Source organism: Anoplophora glabripennis, unplaced genomic scaffold (genome assembly GCF_000390285.2).
Source record: "Anoplophora glabripennis isolate ALB-LARVAE unplaced genomic scaffold, Agla_2.0 scaffold131, whole genome shotgun sequence".
Lineage (NCBI taxonomy): Eukaryota > Metazoa > Arthropoda > Insecta > Coleoptera > Cerambycidae > Anoplophora > Anoplophora glabripennis.
In genome coordinates this window covers 977,935-1,002,414 of record NW_019416249.1, presented here as the reverse complement: position 1 = coordinate 1,002,414, position 24,480 = coordinate 977,935, and the positions used below count along the sequence as shown (strand labels likewise).

Here is a 24,480-nt window from a genome sequence, read left to right as displayed (position 1 = left end):
TTATTGCTTGTAAATACTTGATAGAGGGCCACAAGGAACAATATTTAAATTAAAAAGTATTGTTTAACTCTTAAAAGGTGAAAATTATTGTATTTAAATTTCTCCACCATTTATCGTTATTTTTTAACATGATTTGTGGTGTGACTTGAATACGGGACTTTACTTCAAATTTATAGAAAGAGAAGAAATTCCATTGTGTTTCTATTGTTGCTGTTTTTTAACAATGTTTATATTTTTCCAGGCTGCAAAAATGATGGATCAATTCGCATTAGACCCCTACGAGCAGCAGCTCTTGAAAGTGTTCGACAGCCACGACAGGGACAACTGCGGTAGCCTAGACAGAGAAGGCCTAACCCAGCTCTGCCAAACCCTGCAACTGGAAGAGCAAGGCAGCGAACTCATAAAATGTCTCCTCAAAGACAAACACTCCCGCGCCACATTTACAGAGTTCAGAGATGCGCTCTTGGCTTTGTTGGGTAATATGCAAAATAATAAGAACACGAAGAACGAGGAAATTATTGCGGAAGAGGAAAAAACGTCACCGGAACGCGAGGTCTCTCCGAAATTCGTGTACGGGTCGAAGAAGTATGGCCGTAGGTCACGACCGAGAAACGACGAAATTACTCCGATTTATAACGAACAAAACGACATTAGTTTAAGTAAATCTCCGAACAGTGTGTCAGTGCAGAGGTCTAACTCTCAAACCGAGGTATCTTCGAAGAAGAGGAAGCCGAATTATAAGCTAAAGCGATGTACTTCTTTACCCGGAAAAAACGATTTGTTATTTAATAACAGTTTGTTAGACAATACTTTTGTAACGTCTCATACGTTGTCCTCGGAACCTGAACTAGTCTGTACCGAAGATATGCTGAGGGAGGCTTGGAAAAAGTTAGGAGTGGGGGAAGACGGCTACCTCAACCAAACCGAACTTATTTTAGTTTGTGATGCTATTGGATTGCACAAACTAGCCGATGGAGTAATCCGACAACTGTCTGATAAACTGTCTTTGAACTACGACCACAAAATCAGCTTTCAGGAGTTGTTGGAGACCCTACAACAAGACGAGACTTGGTACGACGTCTTAAACCAAACCCCATTGAATAATGAGTCTGTAGTGCACCGGTCGTCGGATAACTTGTTTCCGGATTCCCGTACATTTCAATTTGTCACCTTAGGACCGGACGGCAACGGAATTATAAATACCGATGTCCTCATAGAGATGTGGGAGAGCATCGGGATACACTCGCCGAAAGAATTAATACACGATTTAGGTTTCAATGTGAGACGGATTAGCATCGTGGAACTGGCGAACGTTTTGGACAAACAAATCAAGGGTATGAATGAAGCGACCAGATCGGAATACCAAAGCCCCCACATCACTTTATTACAAGCGAATCTAACGCTGTACCAGGCAGAAATAAAATGTTTGAAGAATGTTCTGGAGCAGATGCATGCGGAACGTGAAAAATTAAAGTGTGATGTCTTCGAAGCAAACAATAGAGCGACTCTTTTAGCTCAAGAAGTGGACGACAATCATTTGCGGATGGAACAGAACACTCTGAACCAAGTCAAGTTGTTAGAGCAACGGCATACCGATATATTGAGGGACGTCACAGCACAATACTCTAAGGATAAAGAACAGTTATCGGCGATAAACCAGTCCTTGGAGAACCGGATATCTAGTCTGGAACAGGAAACGACCAAACTGAAAAACGATTTGCTAGTGGCTCAAAAGTACTCGATAAACGTCGAGAAAGAAAACCAAACATTATCGAGCAAGATAAGCGATCTCCAAAAAGACAGAGAACTCCTAAACGAGCAGATAACCGTCCTGGAAAGTGAAAAGCAGAAGTTCAGTGATAGGGAACGAGAGGAGAGTGAGATCCTCCTTGTAAAACTAACCGAGCTGCAGCTGGAGAACTCCCAGTTGAAGGACAAGAACGACGAGATGGTCTCGGAAATCGAAAGTCTCTCTAATCAGGTGGCCATTATGCGGACGAAAACGTCCAGTACGCCCACGCCCAGCTTCAACACTCTGGATCAGTCGATGGACGAAAACATTTCGATAATTTGTGAAGGTGTCGGTGTGGGTGCGAAGCGGAGGAGTGACTATTCGCCCAGCAAGGACGTCAATCTTTTCAGCATAGGTGAGTAGCGTTTGTATTTGCATAATTTATTTGATTTGTATGCTTAATCGGCTGACAGGATTCAGTTTCTCAATAACGGGTGGTCTTTGTACAAGGTGTCCCGGAAAAGATTGGAAAAATTGAAATGGCAGAGTCCTTATTCAATTTTATACCACTTTATCATAAAAATTATTGCCCCTTTCAGGGGTACTTTTTCCACTTTCAAAAGATTGGACTTTATCGTAGACTTTGTACTAATAAAACACCGCTATATTTGCATATTTCTAAATTTTTTTGGTGCTGATGTACAAGGAGTGGTACAAGGTACAACATTCGTGTATTTTCTTCAGTTTTTTTTTATTTCAAAGAAATTGAAAAAAAAAATTTGTTTTCAAATTTTTCGATATCTACCTTGTGAGTTGAAAATTCAACTTTTAATGTTTCAAGCATTTTTTGACTTGAAAAGTTTGTTGTTATTCTGGTTTCATCTCTAATTATTGCTAGTGCCAGTCTTTTGTATGAATTGGTGTATGTAAATTTAGTTATTTTTTTGGGCTACTATAATAGCATAAGTTGTCAGCAAATTTTGTGAATTACATTTCAGGTCATGTTTAATGCATTTTTCAACTTTAAAACACTTTATATTGAATTGAATTATTATTAGCTTAAAAAAAGAACAATAGACTTGATTTACACATAACGATTTGGTATAGTCTTTCCAAAATCAATTAAAGAACCAAGAGGTTGATAGTATGTATCAGGTTTGGTTGCTGACGCAGCAACTCGCCATTGGAATATTTGAAAAACTTGTTCCTATATTTATTTAGCCATACCCATATACAGGTCTGGTTGAACTAAACGTGGAAGTGATAGAAATGTATATACTCAGTTGAAGAATGCGAGCGCGGGCAAACGAAATACAAACACAGCTGCATTGGGTCACTGGGCAATAAGCTGTTGACAAGTGGTTGACAAATTGCCCAGCAGTGCAGTGCAGCAATGCGGAATTTGTGTGATCCAGGTATAACTAATTTTAATTTATTATAGGCACCTTCTATTAATTATTGATATTACAATTGTGAAAGGGAAAAATAATATTACAACATGGCATTTTGGAGACCTTTTGAAACGGAACAAAACGAAATTTACCATCAATATAATAAAATTGTTTGAGGACATAAATAATTAAAATATGTTGTTGGCCAAATGAACATATAATAGAAATTTTTTACACATTATATACAAATTATTTTTTTTTAGCAGAAAACTTTTTAGGGACGGCTATGAAAGTCATTAAATTTTATTGCCAGGCGTTTTTTTACATGTTTAACTGACTTCAGAAAGACTATAGTAACAAAAACTGTAGATGTTGATCAGAAGCTTTACCTACTATTCAAAAAAATCTAAACATTAGAAGTATCATTATTTTACTCAAAAACTAAGATTGATATTGAAATCTTAGAGGACAAAAAAAATTCTAAATTGATTAAAAAATAATATTTTACTTCAATTTCTTTGAAATTTAAAATAATATAAAAAAACAAATGTATGGACGAAAGTATTGTCTACATCAACTCATTGCAACAAATAAAAAAACAAGAAATACATTAATATAATGGCATTTCATAGTACTATGTTGTTAAATTTTTCTAACTAACCGTTTTTGAGAAAAGTTGAAAAACCTACGTATGTATTGCATTCCTATATTTAATTTTTTTTTCAACCATTTCTGGATATCCTATATATTTAATTTGTCAGGTTGATGAAGAATTTAAATATAAATTAAAAATAAATTTTAAATTAAAATTTAAAAAATAATAAAATCTAAAAATTGATATATCCTCGTTGATCGTGAAAAAACTATAAAATATAATTTTTGACAGGAGGGAGAAAAAACAACATTTTCCCATTGTTTTTGGTGCTCCTGGTGAATAAAAATTGTGTTCATACAACTATTCGTTAACCTGAAACTATAAAAAAGTGACATTTTATTACATAGGAGATTTTAATCGTCCCAAATTAGCACATATGAGTAATCTTTAAAAATTGTATAAACACGTAGGACCATTTTTTTGAGTAATATTTGATTAAATACTTTAGTAATATTTGGATATTACAGCAATTATTTATATCACATGTATGCAATGCCTATGTAGTCTCACCCCTCTCTCCTCAGTTTATTTCTATTATTAGAGTAGTATGTACTTGAATAAATAATTATGCATTTCAGTGTAAAAGTTTTCATCAGCGGTTTCCCTTTTGGTTATAAGTATCGATGTTTTATGGAAGTCTTGTATCAGTAAAGAAATAAATATTTTAATTTTATGGCTTTAAACCAAAACAGGAAGCCACCGTGATAATAATTTTATAGAATTATGGTTATTTTCCACACTGATACTTCCCTACACTCTGTTGACATATTTAAACATTTTATTTTATGTTAGATACACGTTGAAGCGCCATAAACATGTAGGTGCAATTTAACTTTTTTAGATAAAATTGTTTATACCAGTATTTAATGTTACTGCTCTTAATATTCTCANATAAAATCTAAAAATTGATATATCGTCGTTGATCGTGAAAAACCTCCTATGTATAAATTATAATTTTTTACAGGAGGGAGAAAAAACAACATTTTCCTATTGTTTTTGGTGCTCCTGGTGCATAAAAATTGTGTTAAAAAAAGTGACATTTTATTACATAGGAGATTTTAATTGTCCCAAATTAGCACATAGGAGTAAAAATTGTATAAACACGTAGGAGCATTTTTTTGAGTAATATTTGATCAAATACTTTAGTAATATTTGGGTATTAAAGCAATTATTTACATCACATGTATGCAATGCGTATGTAGTCTCACCCCTCTCTCCCCAGTTTATTTCTATTATTAGAGTAATATGTACTTGAATAAATAATTATGCATTTCAGTGTAAAAATTGGTTTCCCTTTTGGTTATAAGTATCGATGTTTTATAGAAGTCTTGTATCAGTAAAGAAATAAATATTTTAATTTTATGGCTTTAAACCAAAACAGGAAGCCACCGTGATAATAATTTTATAGAATTATGGTTATTTTCCACACTGATACTTCCCTACACTCTGTTGACATATTTAAACATTTTATTTTGTTAGATACACGTTGAAGCGCTATAAACATGTAGGTGCAATTTAACTTTTTTAGATAAAATCGTTTTTACCAGTATTTAATGTTACTGCTCTTAATATTCTCAATTACAATACAGTAGGTACTTTCACTAATTTTAAAAATAATAAAACAATTTTATTGATGTAATTATTTGCCATGAAAAATGTGATAAAATCAGAAGAGGTCTTGAATGTTGTTCATACAGGGTGTTCAGCATGGGAACTGCCATCCTTGTACTGTAGTTTCCTTGTGTTAATCTAATTTGGATCAAGTAATTTTGATACAAAAGTTACAGACCTTCAATACATTTTTTTATTAAATATTTTTATTCCATAATTATACTTATTAAGTTAATTCAAACGAATTCAAAACATTTTTTTTAAATTTTAATAGCTAATAAAAGAATGTTTCAAAATTTTTTGTACAAAGTTCCATCAATTTTTAACGATATTTCTGACATACACTTTTAAAGTAAATAAAGTTTTAAAAAACCTGTGGGCACTTACATTTTCTCAAAAAAAAAGACAGACATTTTAGACAAAAGATAAACATATATATATTTTTATAAATATTCAGCTTCCAAAAAAATTGTCCTAGCCCAATAATATTTAAATGTCAAAATGCAACAGGACTTACAAAAAAAATAAATTTTTCGCCGATCGACAGGCGTAGTTTTAGTGACAGCTGTCAGGTTTTAAAGTGTCACATTTATTGCGTAGACATTAGAATCATTTTTACTGCCGCTAAATTTTAGCTGTCACTTCGCTAAGGAGCTCTTAGTATATCCTAGCAAAGACACAGCCAAAAAATACTTGGCCATGTCTAGGTCAAATCTTCGCTTGGCGACAGGTATTCAAACTGGACACTGTTGGTTAAGGAAACACCTTTACAATATGGGGAAGTGTGAAACACCTCTTTGTAGGGGCGAGACAGTATTGCATGTACTATGTGAATGCACTGCCGTCTCGTCAACAAGAGAGTCCATGCTGGGAGAACGCTGGCCTTCAATGGCCTATATTAGCTGGCTGGCGGCTCAGGTGGATTGATCTCTCTAATGGGAGAAAGTACAAGGGGCCCAATGGGGCCTAAGTGCTGTAGCTTTGCTACCCTCCCCACAACTCCAGAACAGAACTGCCGCTAAATTAAAAATTAAAATTTGTTCTTTGACGAAAGTTATTTTATTTATTGTAAACATTTATAGTGAAATTAGATCAGGCTTTAGGAGATATCCCTTGTCCTGTTTGTTTTGAAACATTTACTATATCTATGTAGGTTGAAGTGTTTTCACTAGTAGATGGTTTATGAATTATTGAATCCTCCAAAGTGGTTGAATTATTTAAAAAATTGCTTCCAGCACTTGATGTACTTGCAGCAGGGAAAATTTTTTGCAAACAAATTTACGATTTATGGACACCTCAATGTAGCCTTCAGCTACCGTTGAAGATTTCCATTCACCATGCGTTTTTAAAGTTGTGATATCAACTCTTGAATTTATTAATAGTGTAGCCGAAGTTCTCCGGAAACAATGTCTGGTATATTCGTGAGCATCTTTCAATTTGAGAAACGCAACAACTAGTTTTGGCATTTTCCTAAATGTATGAATTCCTATTAAAAAAAAATTATTAATTAAAAAAAAACTGTTACTATCTGTTTGTGTAGGTCTTGCTGTATTATATTTCCGATATATGCGTAAATATTCGCTTACAATAAAGGATCTTTTCTTTGTTCGCGACATCGACACGCCCCAGATATGACAAAAATTATTGCCACCTTTCTTCGTTTATAAAAATATTTTGTTTATAATTACCTTTGTACTTAAATAGGGTCAGGGTCCTCTATTAGAAATTTTTTAATTTGTTCTGATTTACGTGATTTTTTAGTAAGATATCCATCTAATTTCCGTTTCAAGAATGCCTTTAATTTTAGATACTTTCCAATGTCGATGTTGTTTAGACATTCAAAGTAGCTCTGAGCATTGCATATATTGACCATAGTGAAGAAGATTTCATACTTTTGCTACGCCTTGTCTATTAAATACCAGTCACGGCATTAGATCTTGTATTTTACTGGGCAAGTTAAACAAATAACTATTTTCATAAATTTTCAAGGCAGCAATAACCTGTATTTCAGAGAGTAGTTGAACACAATTTTGAATTTTTTAAGTCATTACATGTAATTTAGTAAAATTGAAACTTTAATAGCGACCAAATAAAAAAATATAATGTAAATTATAAACTATAATGGGAAAAATGATACACGAACAAGAAAATAGGAAACTGTAATTGAATAGGTAATTGAACTGGTGTTATTACAGCAGCCTTTAATTTTTTGTACTTGAATTCTTCTTCTGGAATGAACTATAATTGAAGTTTGTCTGAAAAAAGGAAAAAAGAACAATATCTAATTATCCAAAAAAAAAAGTAAAATTTGTTCCGGAATAAAGAACATTGTAGATCCCACCAACTTAAATAGAACCATTATCAGTTCGTTAAAAAAATATTTACTAATCATGGTTTTGTAAGCTTTTCCTTAACGAGATATTTCCGTCATTCTCAACCTACCTTGGCAATCTCTAAAACTAATTATTTTTAGTCTTAAGCTTTATAGAACTATTTTTAATGTCAGTGTTCTTAAAAGATGGAATGCCAAAGATCAAAAGTATATTATGACGTACATGGAACCGACAAAAAGCACAAAACTTGTTCAATAATTCTTGGTTATGTACCACCGGACAAGGAACAAGACAACTTTGTAAATAAATGATTCGATTCGGTACCTTTTTGTGTTGGTACATTTTAAATAAAATTTCCGAGAGTACTCGGATACTTGGCTAGGTGAAACGTACACACACACTTTTTTCTTCGATTATCAACCTCGACTCGTTATTATTTCTCGAAAATTGGAAACCAATAACTTTTTTATTGCCGAGTCTAACTGTAATTATTAGATTGCGTTTATGGAACTTTTTATTTTACTTGGGATTTATTGAAGTTTTTGTTCTTCGCGCTCTATTGGGTCTACCCAAATCTTAGGTATGGACACAGTGCTGTGTTTCAGTACTCTGCGTCCTTTCAGACTCTTACTTTCTCTGCTGATTGAATAATTGAAAAAGTTATATACCTCTAAGAATCATCTCTTCGGTACGTACAGTGTTCAGTTGTGTGCCGATATTAACAGCCTACTTTGGAGTCCAGTTTGTCTAATTACCAATGCTAATTTACGCTGAAAAAAAAATTTGTTTAAGTTGTGACATCAACTTACAGTGAAAAATAACTCGTTTTTGGGCCCAAGGCCAAAGATCAGGAAGGTTTGGAGGTGTCCATGTATGACAGCAAGCTACCAGTTCATGTTAGTTGAATGTTTGGTGTTGTGTTTATCCGTGCTTCTCTTGGAAGTTTAAGTTTTTAAATACATGCGGTGAAAGTGATGTGTGATCTGTGGAATAGCAGTTTTTCTATGCATTTCGTACTTGGCGAAGGTATGGCTATGATTATGTCATGTTTATTTTCATACTTGAGTTCTTTTATCTATGTAAAATCGCATGCATCAGTAGGATGGTTAGAAAACTACTGATGCAAATATACCTTAGATAAGGAATAAAATTAAATTGTATGTCGAGACAATCAATCAATCAATTATTTTGAGAGAACTTAAAATGAGATGAAAGCAATTTTTCCAGTAAAATTTAAAGGGAGGAAATACATCTTTTTATTGCCTAATTTTTATGTTACTGTAGTTGGTTGCCATGTCAACAGTTTGAAGATTTTCACATTTTGAAAAATACACTTGTCCTCTTCGTCAGAACGTTCTGTCATTTTACGAAATCTTGTACAAAACATGACAAGCCATGTCATGTTATGAAATATAAATACATTTGAATCTTATAAGATTATACTTGTTATACAGGGTGTTATTTGCACATTATCATGTTGCGTGATAGATGTTTTCAAGATATGGAGGTTAAAAAAAATATGAATGGAAAATTTTTGTTAGATCTACTGAACAATTACGCAAGAAACAAAAGGCGACATGAAAAAGAATTATAACAGCTGTTAAAAGTGGTCGTCATCTGTTGGAAAACTGAATTATATGTATAACATCTGTAGTCTTATTTCTTGGACCGTCTCGAGGACCGTCTGCAAAATGTCATGTCAAAGTGGTCAGGAAAAGTATTGGTAAATTGTTCCCTAATATTTAAAACAAAATTGGAGATTTTCACCATCTTTCATTTCCAATTTTTTTTAACCTCGATATTTTGTCTAAGAGCAAAATGCTAAACTACTATTTGATCATTTTTAAGTATACTTTTATTGCACTACTGTTGTTATAGGCGAATTGCTTAACATCCTTTATACCGTGAGCGGCAAATGTATGGAATATATTTATTTAAAAATCAGATGTTCGTTATTTGAAAAATCGTTCGGACCCGTCGAATTATATTTTTAGTTGCGCATTTTCTGAAGCAATTTATATTTATACAGGGTGGCCCAAAAAAAAGTTATGAAATCAAGGCCAACTTTTTGCAAAATAACCTGGCTCGTAATTTAAATGGTGACATTTAACAAAATCATATTTTATACAATAAAATTATGCGTTTTAAATTATACCTAAATACCTCACTTATGTTTTTTAGTCATTGCGTCCTAATGATCAAAATAAATCACCGAACCACTTATTTCTTATGGATTTTTCTGATTTGAAGCAACTTTCTGTGTTTTATTTTAAAACCAATAGGGTAAATCTCAGGGTAATTTTTGAAAATTTTCCATAATCTATATATTCATACGCCATTATCTCGAAAACGGTTAAAGATATGTATAGGTTATATTACATAAAAAATGATCAGAATTCCATGGTGAAGTGAATAATAATACAAAAAAGTGGAGTTTCCATTTAAAAAAGTTGGCCTGGATTTCATAACTTTTTTTTGAGCCGCCCTGTATAAATGAAAATTGCTTTAGAAAATGCGCAACTAAAAATATAATTCGACGTGTCCGAGTGATTTTTCAAATAACGAACATCTGATTTTTAAATAAATATAATCCATACTTTTGGCGCTCACTGTATATTTTTTCCTAGATCAAAAAGTAATTGACTCAATTAAAATGCAATTATGTGCTTGATAATTTTCTGTCTATTAAATATAATAACATATGTTTTTAGATGCAAATTGCACTTATGTCATAATTTGCTGTTGGACAACTGGTTAAATAAACATGTATAATTAAATAATCATTTTTTGAAGTGGTTGCAACTAATATGAGTCTAGCCCCAGATTACGTCTAGATAGAATAAGTGATTTTTGTTCTAGGAAAAAAATTATTAGAAAAAAAATGACGTATCGCTTTGCCTCCACAGTTGAGCAAAAATCAGATATTAATTTAGAAGGGTCCAAACAGTGTAACTGAATTTTTTTTGGTATTTTTCTAAACAAACAATTTTTTTTATCCAAAAAAGGGCATAGGAAAAACTTTTAGAAGTTTTCAAAAATGTCCCACTCTAAACCTTTATAAAAATATTCAAATGCACTTATTTTGAGATATATGTATAAAGTTAGCTTCCCTATTTTGTAATTGACTTTCAGAATTGCCGCATTAATTTATATTTACAAGGATTTATAATATATAAGAACAACCAACACGTGTTTGGTAAAATAGATACACTAATGTGCTTAAAATTTACAAAAAAACTATATAAAAGGATATTCCTAAATTTAAACAAAGCAAAAATTTAATATTAGCCGTGTTTTTCCTAATGCGCATGCTCGGGAAAAATAGCCTCATACGCAGGTGAGATCTTGTTGATATGTCATTTCCCGTCATCAGTATTTTCTCTTCTTTTGTTTAATCTTGGCATTTTCTAGTTCTACTAAGTATTTTTATTGTTTTTCTTGGTGTTGTGCTGTGTCAGTGTGTTTATCGAGTGAGTGTGTATTTTTCTTCAAATGGTTTATTATAGATGTACTCTTAACCAATACCAAACTTTTCTTGAATAATATTCTGTTGCGAGACTACTTCGCTTACATGAAATTATCTTTAATGCGCATGCTCAGTAACACAATTTTAATTTATTAATTACTATAAAAGTCAATATTGTTCTATAAATTTAAATATATAATTTCTACAATTCTTTTATTTGTCACTTGTGGTTTGAAACTTCTTAAATATTTCTAGTATTGCCAGAATATCGCGATCATGACAAAGAAGAAATTTTTTTGGCACTTATGTCGAAAGTACATAATGTTGAAAATCGATCTAGTAAAAATATTGAGGAATTCTTCATGACAATGTACACTATGGGTTTGCCTATTATTTGGCGTATGTGACGTCACTACTAAAGAGCTCTATTACATCGAATTTTGTAGTGTTGAAGCGTGATGAACGAAACTTAAGATTTTTTTAATGAACACCGCACCCGTACATTATTTCATGTTTGAATAGAACACTTTTTCTCAGAGATATTTTCCTTATCATTAGTTTTTTAATGCTTTAAAAATATATACGTGGATTCGTGTACTTGAAATTTTGGTGCAATTAAAATTGCAAAAAGTTTGTTTTTAAATGGAAATTATTTTAGAATCAAACGAAAAAATGTTTAAGTTTTGAAATTCTGTCGGTAAGTCGCTGATTGTGTGACCTTTTTTGTGGCAAAAACATTATTTTCACAATTCTTTCCAGCAAATTCTGATATTCCTAGTCTCAATTACAAAAAGTTTATTTTTGGACGGTGCGGCTCGGTAACTTTATATAAAATTTGTGGGTCACCGTATTTTTTTAATTTTTAATAGGAACACGGAAAAAAATTCTCTTCAAATTCGGAATATCTATTTATTTTGTGAACTCGTTTTTTCTCTATACTTATTGTTTAATTTGGCAGGAAATTGCAAAAAGGAGAGTGCTGTTATATTTAAATGTTGAAATTTTCAATTGGATTTTACATTATATTATTAGCAAATAAAACATTTGATATAAAATTAATAATTTGACTTGATATTCTATATCATCCAATGTAGTTGCCAATTTGTGCAAGTCTTTATTTTTCACAAATGAATTAATCAATAAATGGTAAATTACCATTACCTGCACTGCTGTTTCTACATATTTTTAGACTCGTGGCCTCTATTGTTCGAACAATCTGTGTACATTCAAAATGCAGTGTTGAGTTCATCTTTATAAATGTTTCTTACTCACTATTAGTCCATACCTTGCAATTCGATTTCATGTAATTATTTTCTTTAAAAAAACGGGACCTACATTCCAATAGAACCAACGTAAACTATTAAAGGACAAACTGAGAAGATCTATCATCTTTTATCTCTTTCATCAGTCCGATTAAATTACTGTAATTACGATCGGATTCCTTGCATAAATCGTGTGTGTATTATAATTATAAAAATGTTACAAATAAAAAAACATCGCGTTTGATGATATCATCTATAAAAAAACTCGTTTCATCGTCGAACCGCTATTTACAGACACAGAAACCAGATCATAATTATTATTTTCCTTCATCTTGTAATTATGTAAATTAAGTAAATTTAACTCGACGTTTACTATACCCTAGGATCAAAAAAAGTTACAATATAATAATGACAGGATAATAAGTAGGAATTTTTTGTCTTAGGCGAAGTCGTTGTTTATGTGAATATCCAAAAATCATTGTAGGAGACCTCACACGTTAGTTTTTCCGTTTTACTAGATATGTAATTTAACTTGCTAAAAGCAAATACGGTTTAAGTGAAACTTTCTCAATGTTCTGAATTTCTAAAACTGTTGCCATCAAAACAGGATGAAACATGGAGTTTATTGTCATCGTCCATTCGCTACTAAGTATACTAATCGCCGCAAGAACACTTTCTACTAGATATTAGATCATCTTTTTGTTGAATGCAGCTGATCGTAATGGGATCAGTAAGTAAGGCGCTTAAGAAAGTCTTCAATTTTGAAGATAATGATCCGAGATCTGTTAACAATTATACAACACGCCGATTAGTCAATCAGATATGTTAATTTTTGAACGAGAATAATTACAAGTCTAATACGAATGCTCTAATAGGGTTATTTCCTTAAGCGAAATTATATACGACTGGTCACACAAATTAAAGGATAAAAAAAATTATATCCCTAAATTATCTCAGATTTAACGAAAATCCTTAATTTCGCAATATTTTACCTTTTATGAATCGAGTTTCTTGCATCGAAAAAAAAATTGCTCATCAAAATTTAGCTGTGTATACCAAATTTCATTCATTTATCACAACGCGATTGAGAAATATTGAAAAAAAATGATTTCCATTCCTCCTTCTTCAATGGGTCCCTGTGCCCTTAGGAAGCATTTCCGGACCCATGTTCATATGAACTTTTTTACTTAGTTTTGATCATAGAATCGGCCTGTTCAGGGTTGGCAGCTAATTATGAGACACCCTGTATAGGGGATGCTTTGAAAATTTGAAAACCCTGCTTTGATTTTCTGTAAGATTAGTTCCCTAGTAATTAATTATCAGAGCCAAAAAGTTAATTTTTGCTTTGAACGACGATAAGTTAGCGACAAATAATCGGTCAAAGCTCTTGAACAGCTCAAATAAAAGAGCTGACAGGTGGGATTGCCAAAAAAATGTATTGAAGCCAGTGAACCTTTTGAAAGAGAAACAAAAATGTTTATATTTTTTTACTGAATTTCTTATGATTGATGTGGTATGTGGCAACGATAAGAATTTTTGACTTCAAATTCTGAAACTAGAAACTTCGGGTTTCAACTTGCTTTTTTTTATTGCTCTTCGACCATTTTTCTCCAAGTTACAGCCCTTTGATCACCCAAAAATTTAAGAAGTTCCTTTATCCTTTAATTTTTGTAACTAGTGTAAAATGTTATTAAACATAAAGTCAGTAAATAGTATAATTACTTGTTTGTTTATGATGTTTTGATGGAATTCCGTTAAAACATATTGAAATTAGGGAAATTATGACATCTTTAATGGAAGTTTCAACATTAGGAACTTGCATTGTATTATGTTATTAAGTTGGCAGTGCCAATAGCGGTCAATAGAAACGTTAACAATATTTCTTGGTATGTAGAGTATAAATGGTGAACAATTATTTACTTGCTTAGTGTGAGATATTTGTGGTTAGGTACTGTGGTTATACTTAAATTAACCCCTTTTTGACTAATGGGGACGTTTATTCAAAATTTCTTTTGTCCAATTAACTTATAAAATTAGTTACGGTAAAAAAAACAAACCATTAACGTTTGATTACAGTTCGCATCACCCTCGTATATTACCTAGTGTTTTTGCGATAATGAACGGCAATTTGTTTTATTTATTCCATTAAACATTTCACTAAGTTTCTCCAAAATAAACACCTACCTGCTACGTGAGATGTTGGCCAGGTTCCGTGTCATGCTTTTTATTTATTCCGAGAATAATTGTAAATAATTCATATCTGGAATTTCTCCTCATTTTATCGCGGAGTCTTGGTGAATTTACGTGGAAAAGTTTAAGTGTTCGACATTATACCAGCCAAAGTCCGGTACGGTGTGGTTTTTTTTTGTTTTGGATCAATATTTACATTTAAAAAAACAGAATGTGTTAAGTACGGGGCATTTGTGAAAATTTCGTCGCACGGTACGCAATTCGTTGTACAGGCTGGTGTTGGAAACGATTTTTAGGTGTGTCGGTTATATTCGGAAGGTTCTGACTATTCATTTTCATGTGCATGTTGCTAACATGAGGAAAAAATCTGTACGTTTTGCATATAATTGTGCATACACCTACTTATATGCAGTACCGTCCACGGGCTTAAAACGTGTTGCGAAAATTTTACCCATCGAGATATACAGGGTGTTAGGAAATATTTAAATTTAAATTTAAAATTAAAAAAAAGATTTTTATTAATAACTCCGTTGTCTTTTAACATGTTCAATTGAAATTTTGCATAGCCTTGTATTTGAAGCTGACACACTTGTAATTGTGGTTAAAAAAAATCGAAGCGTGAGGGGTAGTAATGGTATTATACTAGGTAGATGTTTTTTATACAAAGCGCTCAAATTTTAAATTTTTTTCACTCTCGTAAAATTTAGACTTAGGTTTTAGTTATCGAGATGTTGCAACATCTTTGGATATACATACAGTGTGCCCCAAAATTATGGAACAAAAATTCATATTTTTTTCCAGTTGAAATTTAAAAAAATCGCTGAAATACAAAATTTTCACTTTTCTGCAATATTTTCTATTTTTTTTTTTTGAGCCATGTTTGACAGACCAATAACATTACCTAATTTTTTTTTTTAATAGGACGCTCTATATTTTATAGTATAAATAGACAGCCCTTTTAAAAACGAATTCAGCGATATAAGGTTATACCTACTTTTTTGTCACAGTTGTCAAAAAATGGAGGAATTAAATGAAAACAATAATTTAGTACTACTTTTTATTTTATTACAGCAAATGTTCAAAGTGACCCCCATTAACCATTGCCCAATGCCCAATTCGGTGTTCAAAGTTATCAGTTATATTTTGAATAACATTTGGTGTTATGTTTCGATCTTCTTCTCTGTTACGATTTTTCAATCCTAGTCTCGTCTGCTCACATAAACTTTTCTTTCTAGATAACCCTACAAAAAAAATCTAGTGGGGTTATGTCAGGGGAGAGTGGTGGCCATTCAAGTGGCCCTCTTCTGCGTGTCCATCGATTTGGAAAAACTTCATTAAGGTAATTTCTTACATGGAGGCGAAAATGTGGAAGGGTACTATCTTGTTGGAACCAGACCACCAGCAGGTATATCGTGCTCATTGAGGTTAGGAAAAATTAATTTCAGGGCTGGAATCAGCTGAAAACGCAAAAAATTCAAATAAACGTCGCCTGTTAAATAGCCCTCAAAGAAATAAGGTCCCAGTATGCGATCCTACTATTGCAGCCCAAATTTCACTTTTTCCGGCCATTGTGTATGTTTTTCTTTCATCCAATGCGGATTTTCTGGGCTGCAAAACCTAGTATTTTGCGTGTTCACGGTTCCGCTTAAGCAAAAAGTTGCTTCGTCAGTGAAAATTATGTGATTTTTTAAGTTGGATTGTCTTTAAAATCAATTTCTAATTTCCTCGCAAAACTGTAATCTTTTGTCTGTGTCATCTTTTTTTCAAAATAATTTAAAAACGAATGAATTGAAACTAAAACGATTCACGTTATACCTAAGGTACTCTGGTGAATTTTTTGTGTTTATCGATGTGTTTTTTTTTTGAGAAAAAGTGTAAAGCAAGTAGAAAAAGATTAATAAAGAGTAGGTGCGTTTTTTAAAGTACAGAATATACTATGATTGTTTGAAATAGTCGTCAGTACGACAAAAAAAATAGAAAATATTGCAGAAAAGGGACAATTTCTACTTACTAATTGACCTGTTTTAGCGACTTTTTGAAAATCTAAACTGAAAAAAATATATGAATTTTGTTCCGTCATTCTAAGACACACTGTATATGACCGGAATATTTTTAATTTACTTGTAGTGTACTACAATTGACGGTTGATATTCATAAGGAAGAAATTGGTGTTTTCTTAAATACTGACTGTTGCAAGAGTCTGAAGTGATTTATTTATGGCATTTTCGCTTACTTTGTTTTTATTGGGTATTTTTACCACAATTATAAGAAAAAAATAGCCCTTTGCGACAAAAGTATCAGTGAAAGGGTGTATTTTACAAATTTAGAACCTGAAATATAACGTAGTTTAGGTACGTTTCGCAAAACTCTTGTTTTCTTTATCAAAATTTTCGTTCTCAAGTTGACTTAAAACTCTCACATTTTACTTTTAATTCATTTGTTTATGTCATGGTTACATAACATATTCGATTTTTTCTCTTGCATTAAGGTTACAAGCAAACTTGGTTGGTACATGTCAAACTAATTTCTGGTTTGAAGCCCCTTTTTAGAAACCCTGTCAGCCGTAAAAAACAATACTTTTATTTGTAAATATCTATTAGCTGGGAAAAAATAAAAATGCTTTAAACTTTATCAACCTGTATTAGGTAAAGGGAACATGTTTGGAAAAATTATTTCTATAGAAACCTTATTCATTTTATCAAGTACCTATTATCGCATGCTTTTTTTAATTTTAGGTTTTCCAGCGACCATAAAACTTTTTATTATGTCAGATTTTAAATTTAAGTCCAGTGACACCGATTTTTTTCTGCATTTTTCTGATTTTGAATAAATACGTATTTCTTGTTTTTTACTTTTACTATTGCTACTTCTGATTTTAACGACAACGCTTACATATGACCTCGCACTAATGCTACTCTGTTCTCCCGACATAACATAATAGCTTGGTGTGGTACACTAATTTATTCAAAACTCAACGCACACACAGGCCGCCTTTTGCGGGCAATCGAGATTTTCTAGCCAGCTAATTTACACCTTGGCGTTAATTGCCGGGATGGTAAATGGGATTCGCTGAATTCTTAGACAGTAGAGTTGTAACTCTTCGCATATGTGTGTGTATTATTTCTGGCCGTGCCATGCGATTTCTGCAATTTGTTTATTTTTAGTGACTGACATTTTTTCGATTCCGGTAGTCAAGTATTTATTTGGTTCAGTGGGTAAATATTGGGGTGCATTTTTGTTTTTACTAGCCTTCTCGATTTCTTCGAAAGCTTATTTATGTAAGTAGAATTTAAAATTAGTCAAAACGAAATGTATGGACTTCGAAATGTAGAAGTATTTGAATGAAAATAATTGATCGAAAAGTAGATTTGTTTATTTTTTAGACTTTTTTTGTTATTAATCTTTATTTTTGTCCCAACATTTTGTGTTTCAAGCAAAATACTTAATGTAGGTATTCCTTTTTCCGTTCTGTTGGCATTTATTAGTAAATTTATATAAAAATCCTTGAGAAATGGCTGTCACAAAAAAACTGTCCTGATAGTCAATGGATTTAGCACACAAGATCAGGCAAAATTTAATATATTTTATTTTTGTTTAAGATCATACAAAAACCATTTTATAGAAGTAATTTAACGCCCTATATCTATCTCTTCATGAGCATTATTGGGGCCTATTAACTGTGGATGAAACATTTTTTGTGTTGATTATAGAATATTCGTCATGATTGTTGTTTTTTTGCATTCATTAAAAAATACTACCAACTGTCGCATGGTAGGCCATATCATTAATCAAAATTGAAATTTTGATGGAGACTGTTTTTTACTAATTGGTAATAAACTGGTATAAGACAAGTTCAGGTAATTAGCAAAACCGTAAAACTGTACTTTTTAATTACGAAAACATAACATGGTAAAATGAAAAAGAAGATTTATTACCTTCCATTTGTGAGGCAAATTAATTCCATCGCACTTTCGAGAGAGGATGATCTCATCCCGCTTGATGAATATTTAATTTTCTCAACACTCGGTAGATGAGTTCCTTTTTCGCATAGATACAACCTGGTACCCTCTTTTCAATCCATATAATAGCATATTGATTATTTCACAATAAGAGCGGAACAAAATGTTTACGACGGAATTGGGTCGAATTTTGCGCATATTTTTCTATGTAAGTATTTGTGTTCATATTTGCGATACATAACATAACCCACTCGAAATATAAACATGATATAACGCGGACCTTGATGCTAAGTTTCCCAATAAGGACAATCGGGTAAAGTTGTAGAGTTACCGAAATATACAAGGTGTTTTTTTTTTGTCGGGAATAGTGGTAAAGTCAATATAACTCTTAAAAAATAAAAACCGGTAATAGTGTCTTTAGTTTGTAAACAGCAGTGATCCATGACTTTGTTACAACTTTTTGGTACTCCAAGAATCTTGTAAAGGGAAATTGTAATTATAATAAAAAGTTATTGAACTAAAAATGTAGAATACTCATGAATGTACAATAACAATATGTGGAATTGTCCCAAAATTCATCTCAAGGTCTGCACCTTGTTGTCATAAGACAACATAAAAGAAAGACTTGATTGTATTGAAAATATGGAATATGAAAAAAAATCTAGAAGAAAAAGTATAGTTTAGAAATTGCAAAAAGAAACGATGCAATTTAAAAATATTGAATAGCACATTTGAGGGCACCAGATTTTAAAAAACTTAACTAGAAAATCTAAGCCTATGAAGTAATATATATATGCGTATTCGCCACAACTTATTGACAACTTATTTTACATATTTGAAGAAGCGATTCTCCTTTCTTATTCCACATTGTCTCGAAATGTCTTTGACTCATGTTACAAATTTTGAAAAACCTTCCAGGTTGTTTACAATTACAAAAAATATTTATTAAAAATTAATTAAAAAATGTTGATGATTTGAAAATAATTTTGGGAACTGAATAAAATACTTTTATTCTGAAATTTTATAAAAACTAGTTTATGATACTGAAATTTTAATTATTAATAACTAAAAAATACTTGGGAACATTCAGTTGGAATAAATACATGTATGGTGTCCATTTTAAAAAAATGCACTTTTACGCACCACATTTGTTTGCTACAAACCTGTATACACGTTACTACTAGTATAGCAGTGAGATAACTGTATGCAAACTGTTGTTTATTTACTTTTGCTCTATTTTGGATAAGACCGTCATTTAAGTCGAAATCCTAATAACCTACAGGTATTGCCTTCTGCAGGGAGATAGTTGGGGTTATCAAACAATTCTCTCATAGCACCAACTACTATAGATACTTTATATTGGGTAGTTCGCCTCGTGTTGGTAGGTCTTCCTTTTAGTCGAAGTAAATTAATTTTTTAGGAGAAATAATTTATAAAGTTTTCAAAATTTGGGTGCGAACTCCTTACATACATGCAAATACAGATCAACAGAGTTCTCACCTGCTTCATCCCCCATTTGCTTCAAAAACTACCCTCTAATCTGACCTCGCGTCAGTTTTTTTCATTTTTCTCAAAAACTGCTGCTTTGACGAGGAAAATGAATAGGACCTAAAATATTCGACATAAGATTCTACATCATTTATGTCCTATAGACTCTTTTCTATCGTTAACTCTACTCACAAATATGGTCTGAAAAATTAGGATATTTCGCTAAAGTTAGGCAAAACGAGTAAAGTGACAAATATCTTGAAGTACATTGGCATAGAAAAATGTTGCATGCAAAGCAGATTTTTCTACACAAACCTGGCTATAAGGACAAAAAGATATGATTACAGAAAATTTTATTATTACTAGGTACTTTTATATTCGAGCCCGTCTCCACACCACCGCTGTGGTAGAGCTCCCGGCGCGTTTTTTTGTAAGTGGTTTCCCCTGGAGGCCTAATCCACTAAAAACTAACTGCTGTTTATTTATTAATTGAATTATCTTCATTTAATTCTTCGTCTACCACTGAATTAAGACATCCTTGACTATGACAATTGGCGTACATTGTTGAACACTTCAATTCAACCTTAGCACGACCGCATCGTTTTCCGCAACCCTTTTTACAACGGCATGATATTAATTGAAGAATGGAAGTAGGAGCTGGTATCTCAATAATTGTAGGAATTGGCACCAAAATTTGGCTAATTGTTTTCCATCCCCATTCATTAGGCTTCAAATTTTCTCCACGCCACAAATGAATGAATTTGTTGAAAAATACGATACGAATGTTGTTCTAAAGCAGCACGTGTAGGTGGTAGTCTTGATAATATCACTGCTTGAATAGATTGACCAACAAATTTGTTAAATTAAATGAATCTAAATTGATTTAATTATGTGACAGTTTGAGGTGCCTTGTATAAAGCTAGTGTGATTTTCTCTCCAGCTCGTGCAATGTCTGGTTTGATCGATGATGGATTGTTAAATATATGCAATGCATCGTCTAAGTCCTTTCTAGTATTTATTAAAGCTTTATTTTGTTATGTTATATTATTTTGTTATGTAGTCCAAAATCCATTGTTTAGTTTTAATCACCCATATTAATTTTTCTCAAAAGCCATCGTAATTTTAAGGAATTTGTCTTATCTTTACCAGCATTAACCTATTTCAAACTTCATTTGTGAGTTTAGGACTTGATATAGGAAAAAATGTATAGGGAACAAATGAATGTAGAATTTTATACTGAATATTTTAGGTCCTATTTATTTTTCTCGTCAAAATAACAGTTTTTGAGAAAAATCAGAAAATGGTCACCAGTTCACGGAAAGGGGTGGTTTCTGAAGCAAAAGGGGATGAAGCCTCCTGAGAGGTGGGAACTCTTTCGGTCTATATTTGGATGTCTATTAAGAGTCCGCACCCAATTTTTTAAAACTTTATAAATTATTTCTCCTATTTACCATTTTAATTGATAATTTACTTCGATTATTTACTTTGGCTGATTGTTCTGTTTACAAATTTGCCTTCGAATTTCACTCAACTGTTGAATCTGATCTATGCAAAACCCCTACGTGCAGAAAACCCTGCTAAAAGTAGTTATTGATACTCGAGCCGACCATATCTCGAAGCAGGAGATGCTGAACAGAAATCAAAATTTTCATTTGTTTCAAATTTACCTGCCGAAACCGTCCACAAACTCGCAAACCACTCCGCAGCAGTTGACAGTCTGATGCTGTTGACGGAGCAACCATCAATGACCCTCGCGACCGAATAGTAGTCACCGAGAGTTCGCAGAACCACTCCCAAAAGTGTTCGAACGTCGTTGTGCTAGTGGTGCAATAACCAGAGCGGAAGTCTCTGGCCAGTGTGAGTGCATGACACGAAATCAAGCGCATTTGTTACGATAATACGAAAAGCATCCTATTTTGTGGATTGCCAAACACATGCTTCATTTTTAAGAATAAATTCTGTTATCACCGTGAACAAAAATAGCCTATGCTCACATTTAACCATATGAAAACTGTTTCTTATTGTTTTCCTTTATAAATACCTATCTAGAGGCTGTGCCTTGATAATCAGAATGGTGCTTTCGCACGCACGCATAGTCATATTCACGAGATGACCATTGACCACCAAAAACTTTTTCGACATGACCTTGTCACCTTTGCTGCCACTGCACGCAGGTAGTGCCGGCTCTGGATGAACCTTTTTTCATCTCATTGGTATTCTCATACATATTTTCTTCTCTAACCAAAAATAAGGCTATAACTGAAGATGAACACTCAATATACTTCTCGATAAACTATTGAAAATATAGAAAAAAACTTACTATTAAAACAAATGTCTTACGGAATAATATAGTAATCGATGTTTTTTTTTTTTCAGCTGATGGTAGCCCCAGGTTGGGCAAAGTCAGGAAGTTCCACAAGTCGAAGTGTGAAAACATCGAAGTGCCCTTCACGTCCAGCGAGAGCGGTTTCGACACAGAAGTCGAGTGCTACGATTCGTCCCTCTCGATATCTACCAACGAGAATGAAGAGATCACCCGTTTACAGGCCAAGATAGCTTTCCTTGAGCAGATCCTCACCCAAAACAACATCCCAGTGCCTACGAGTGAGCCCAAGGTGAGTTAAGGAGTGAGTAGAAGTAGGCTTCTCCGTAGCTTGGTTTTGTGTTTTTATTTCTTGTCTGAAAAATGTGTTCACAATATACTGATATATTTTTCAGGAATTTGAAAATTTTTTAATCATATCTCTGTTGGTACTAGGTCTAGAAAGCGTAACGGCTAGTTGATTCATGGACATTTGAAGTGGTATATATGTTAACTGCATTATTTATTTATTTTAGTTTGTGTATTTTATAAAATTTATTGTGTTGATTTGATCTCTCAATTTTAAGTGTTCTGAACACATTTCTCAGTCTCTCTCCACATTTTTATAGAGTACAATCTAAATTTTTTTATAAATTAACTGATTAATTGTTGTTAGATTAGATAACTATCGATGTGTTGGGCAATATTTTATTATCTTTGTTTTACCTCTTGTTGATTTTTTAAAGTGTATGAGGAATGGTCGCACTAAGAGCTGTTTTCATTGAAAGTTTACCATAATTTATATAAACTGGAGAAGCTAAGGAATTTAGCATTTAATGAATACTTGTGATGTACCTAACAGTATTATTTTTGTAAGTGATTATTTATTTATTTATTCACTGCTCTGGTGCTGGCATTCCGAAGCTTCTCCATGGTTCGTTTTTATGTTTTTCCCTTTGTATTTTTTATGTATCTTTAACTGAAAGAATAAATGTTTGATCTAATTTTTTTTTGTTTTATTTTTCATGGAGAAGCTTCCCACTTGCTCTGTTTAGTTTTTGAAAGTTAGCTGGCCTGCATGTTTAACAGATATTGCTAGAAGTTTTGCCTAGATTTTTTTCTTTTGGATTTTCATTATGTTCTTTATGAGTATTTTATCTTATAAATCTTAGTGTTCTTTTTTGTACATTTTGTGTAAAATGAACATATCCGAATTTGTTTTGTACAATGAATCAAATTTATGTGACAATTTACAAACATTTTTACACTTTGGCTGTAAATTTGCATAACATCAATGATGTTTGTATATTGTTGAATAAATTTGATTAATTCTGCAAAATAATTTAAATATGTTCATGTTGAAGAAATATTAAGTCTGAGAATTTCGGAAAACCTGTTTTCAACTGTTTTTTCCTAATGTCACACACAAACACACCGTACTGTCCCGGAACATAAACAAATTAAAATTCTACTATAAAATTAAACTTAATAAAACACAACACCGCACAAACACCTTCTCATAAAATGATAAACTGAATACTAAAATAAATGTTCGGTCATTTTTGCCCACCTAGCGTCCTGTTGTCATATCACATCAGGCGGATTGATATTATGTTGTTCACATAATCTGGGACAATGTCAGAGGTCATTGGTGCTGAGATTAACAAATTAAGTGATTAAAAAAATTTTAACAAGTACATATTTCAAATTTCATAAGATACATCCATCACTTCTATACAGGGTGTTTGTAAATAAGTTCGAAATATTTTAGGGGGTGGTTGCCGAAGTTATTTTGTGAAAAAAAGTTCATATAAGCGTACGTCGAAATATGTTTCATTCCCGAGATACAGTGTTTAAATTTTAATTTTTTATATATTTTTATGAATTATTTCAAAGAATTTTAAAGACATGAACTCAAAATTTGGAAAACGCTTTAGGGGGATAAATGTGCATTTTTTGGTGTGATCCGAATATTTCTACTTGTACCAGTGGCGTTCGTGCGAGAATGTCATAAATTGTAATTTAAAAAAATGGTACGCCACTGACTTGGCGGTCTCTCCAATTTTTTTAGTAGGGTGCACCGTTTTTGAG

The 24,480-nt window shown here is 32.4% G+C and overlaps 1 protein-coding gene across 2 annotated transcripts in view; it reads left to right on the top strand.

Moving 5' to 3' along the window:
• LOC108904580 (ninein) overlaps positions 1 to 24,480 on the top strand; it is a 32,966-nt gene that overhangs the window by 2,012 nt on the left and 6,474 nt on the right. For both annotated transcript variants that reach the window (XM_018707193.1, XM_018707194.1), the window contains exons 2-3: positions 242 to 2,147; positions 22,464 to 22,702. In XM_018707193.1, the coding sequence (XP_018562709.1) occupies positions 251 to 2,147; positions 22,464 to 22,702 (2,136 nt within the window). In that variant the 5' untranslated portion in view covers positions 242 to 250. The remainder of the gene's footprint in view (positions 1 to 241; positions 2,148 to 22,463; positions 22,703 to 24,480) is intronic.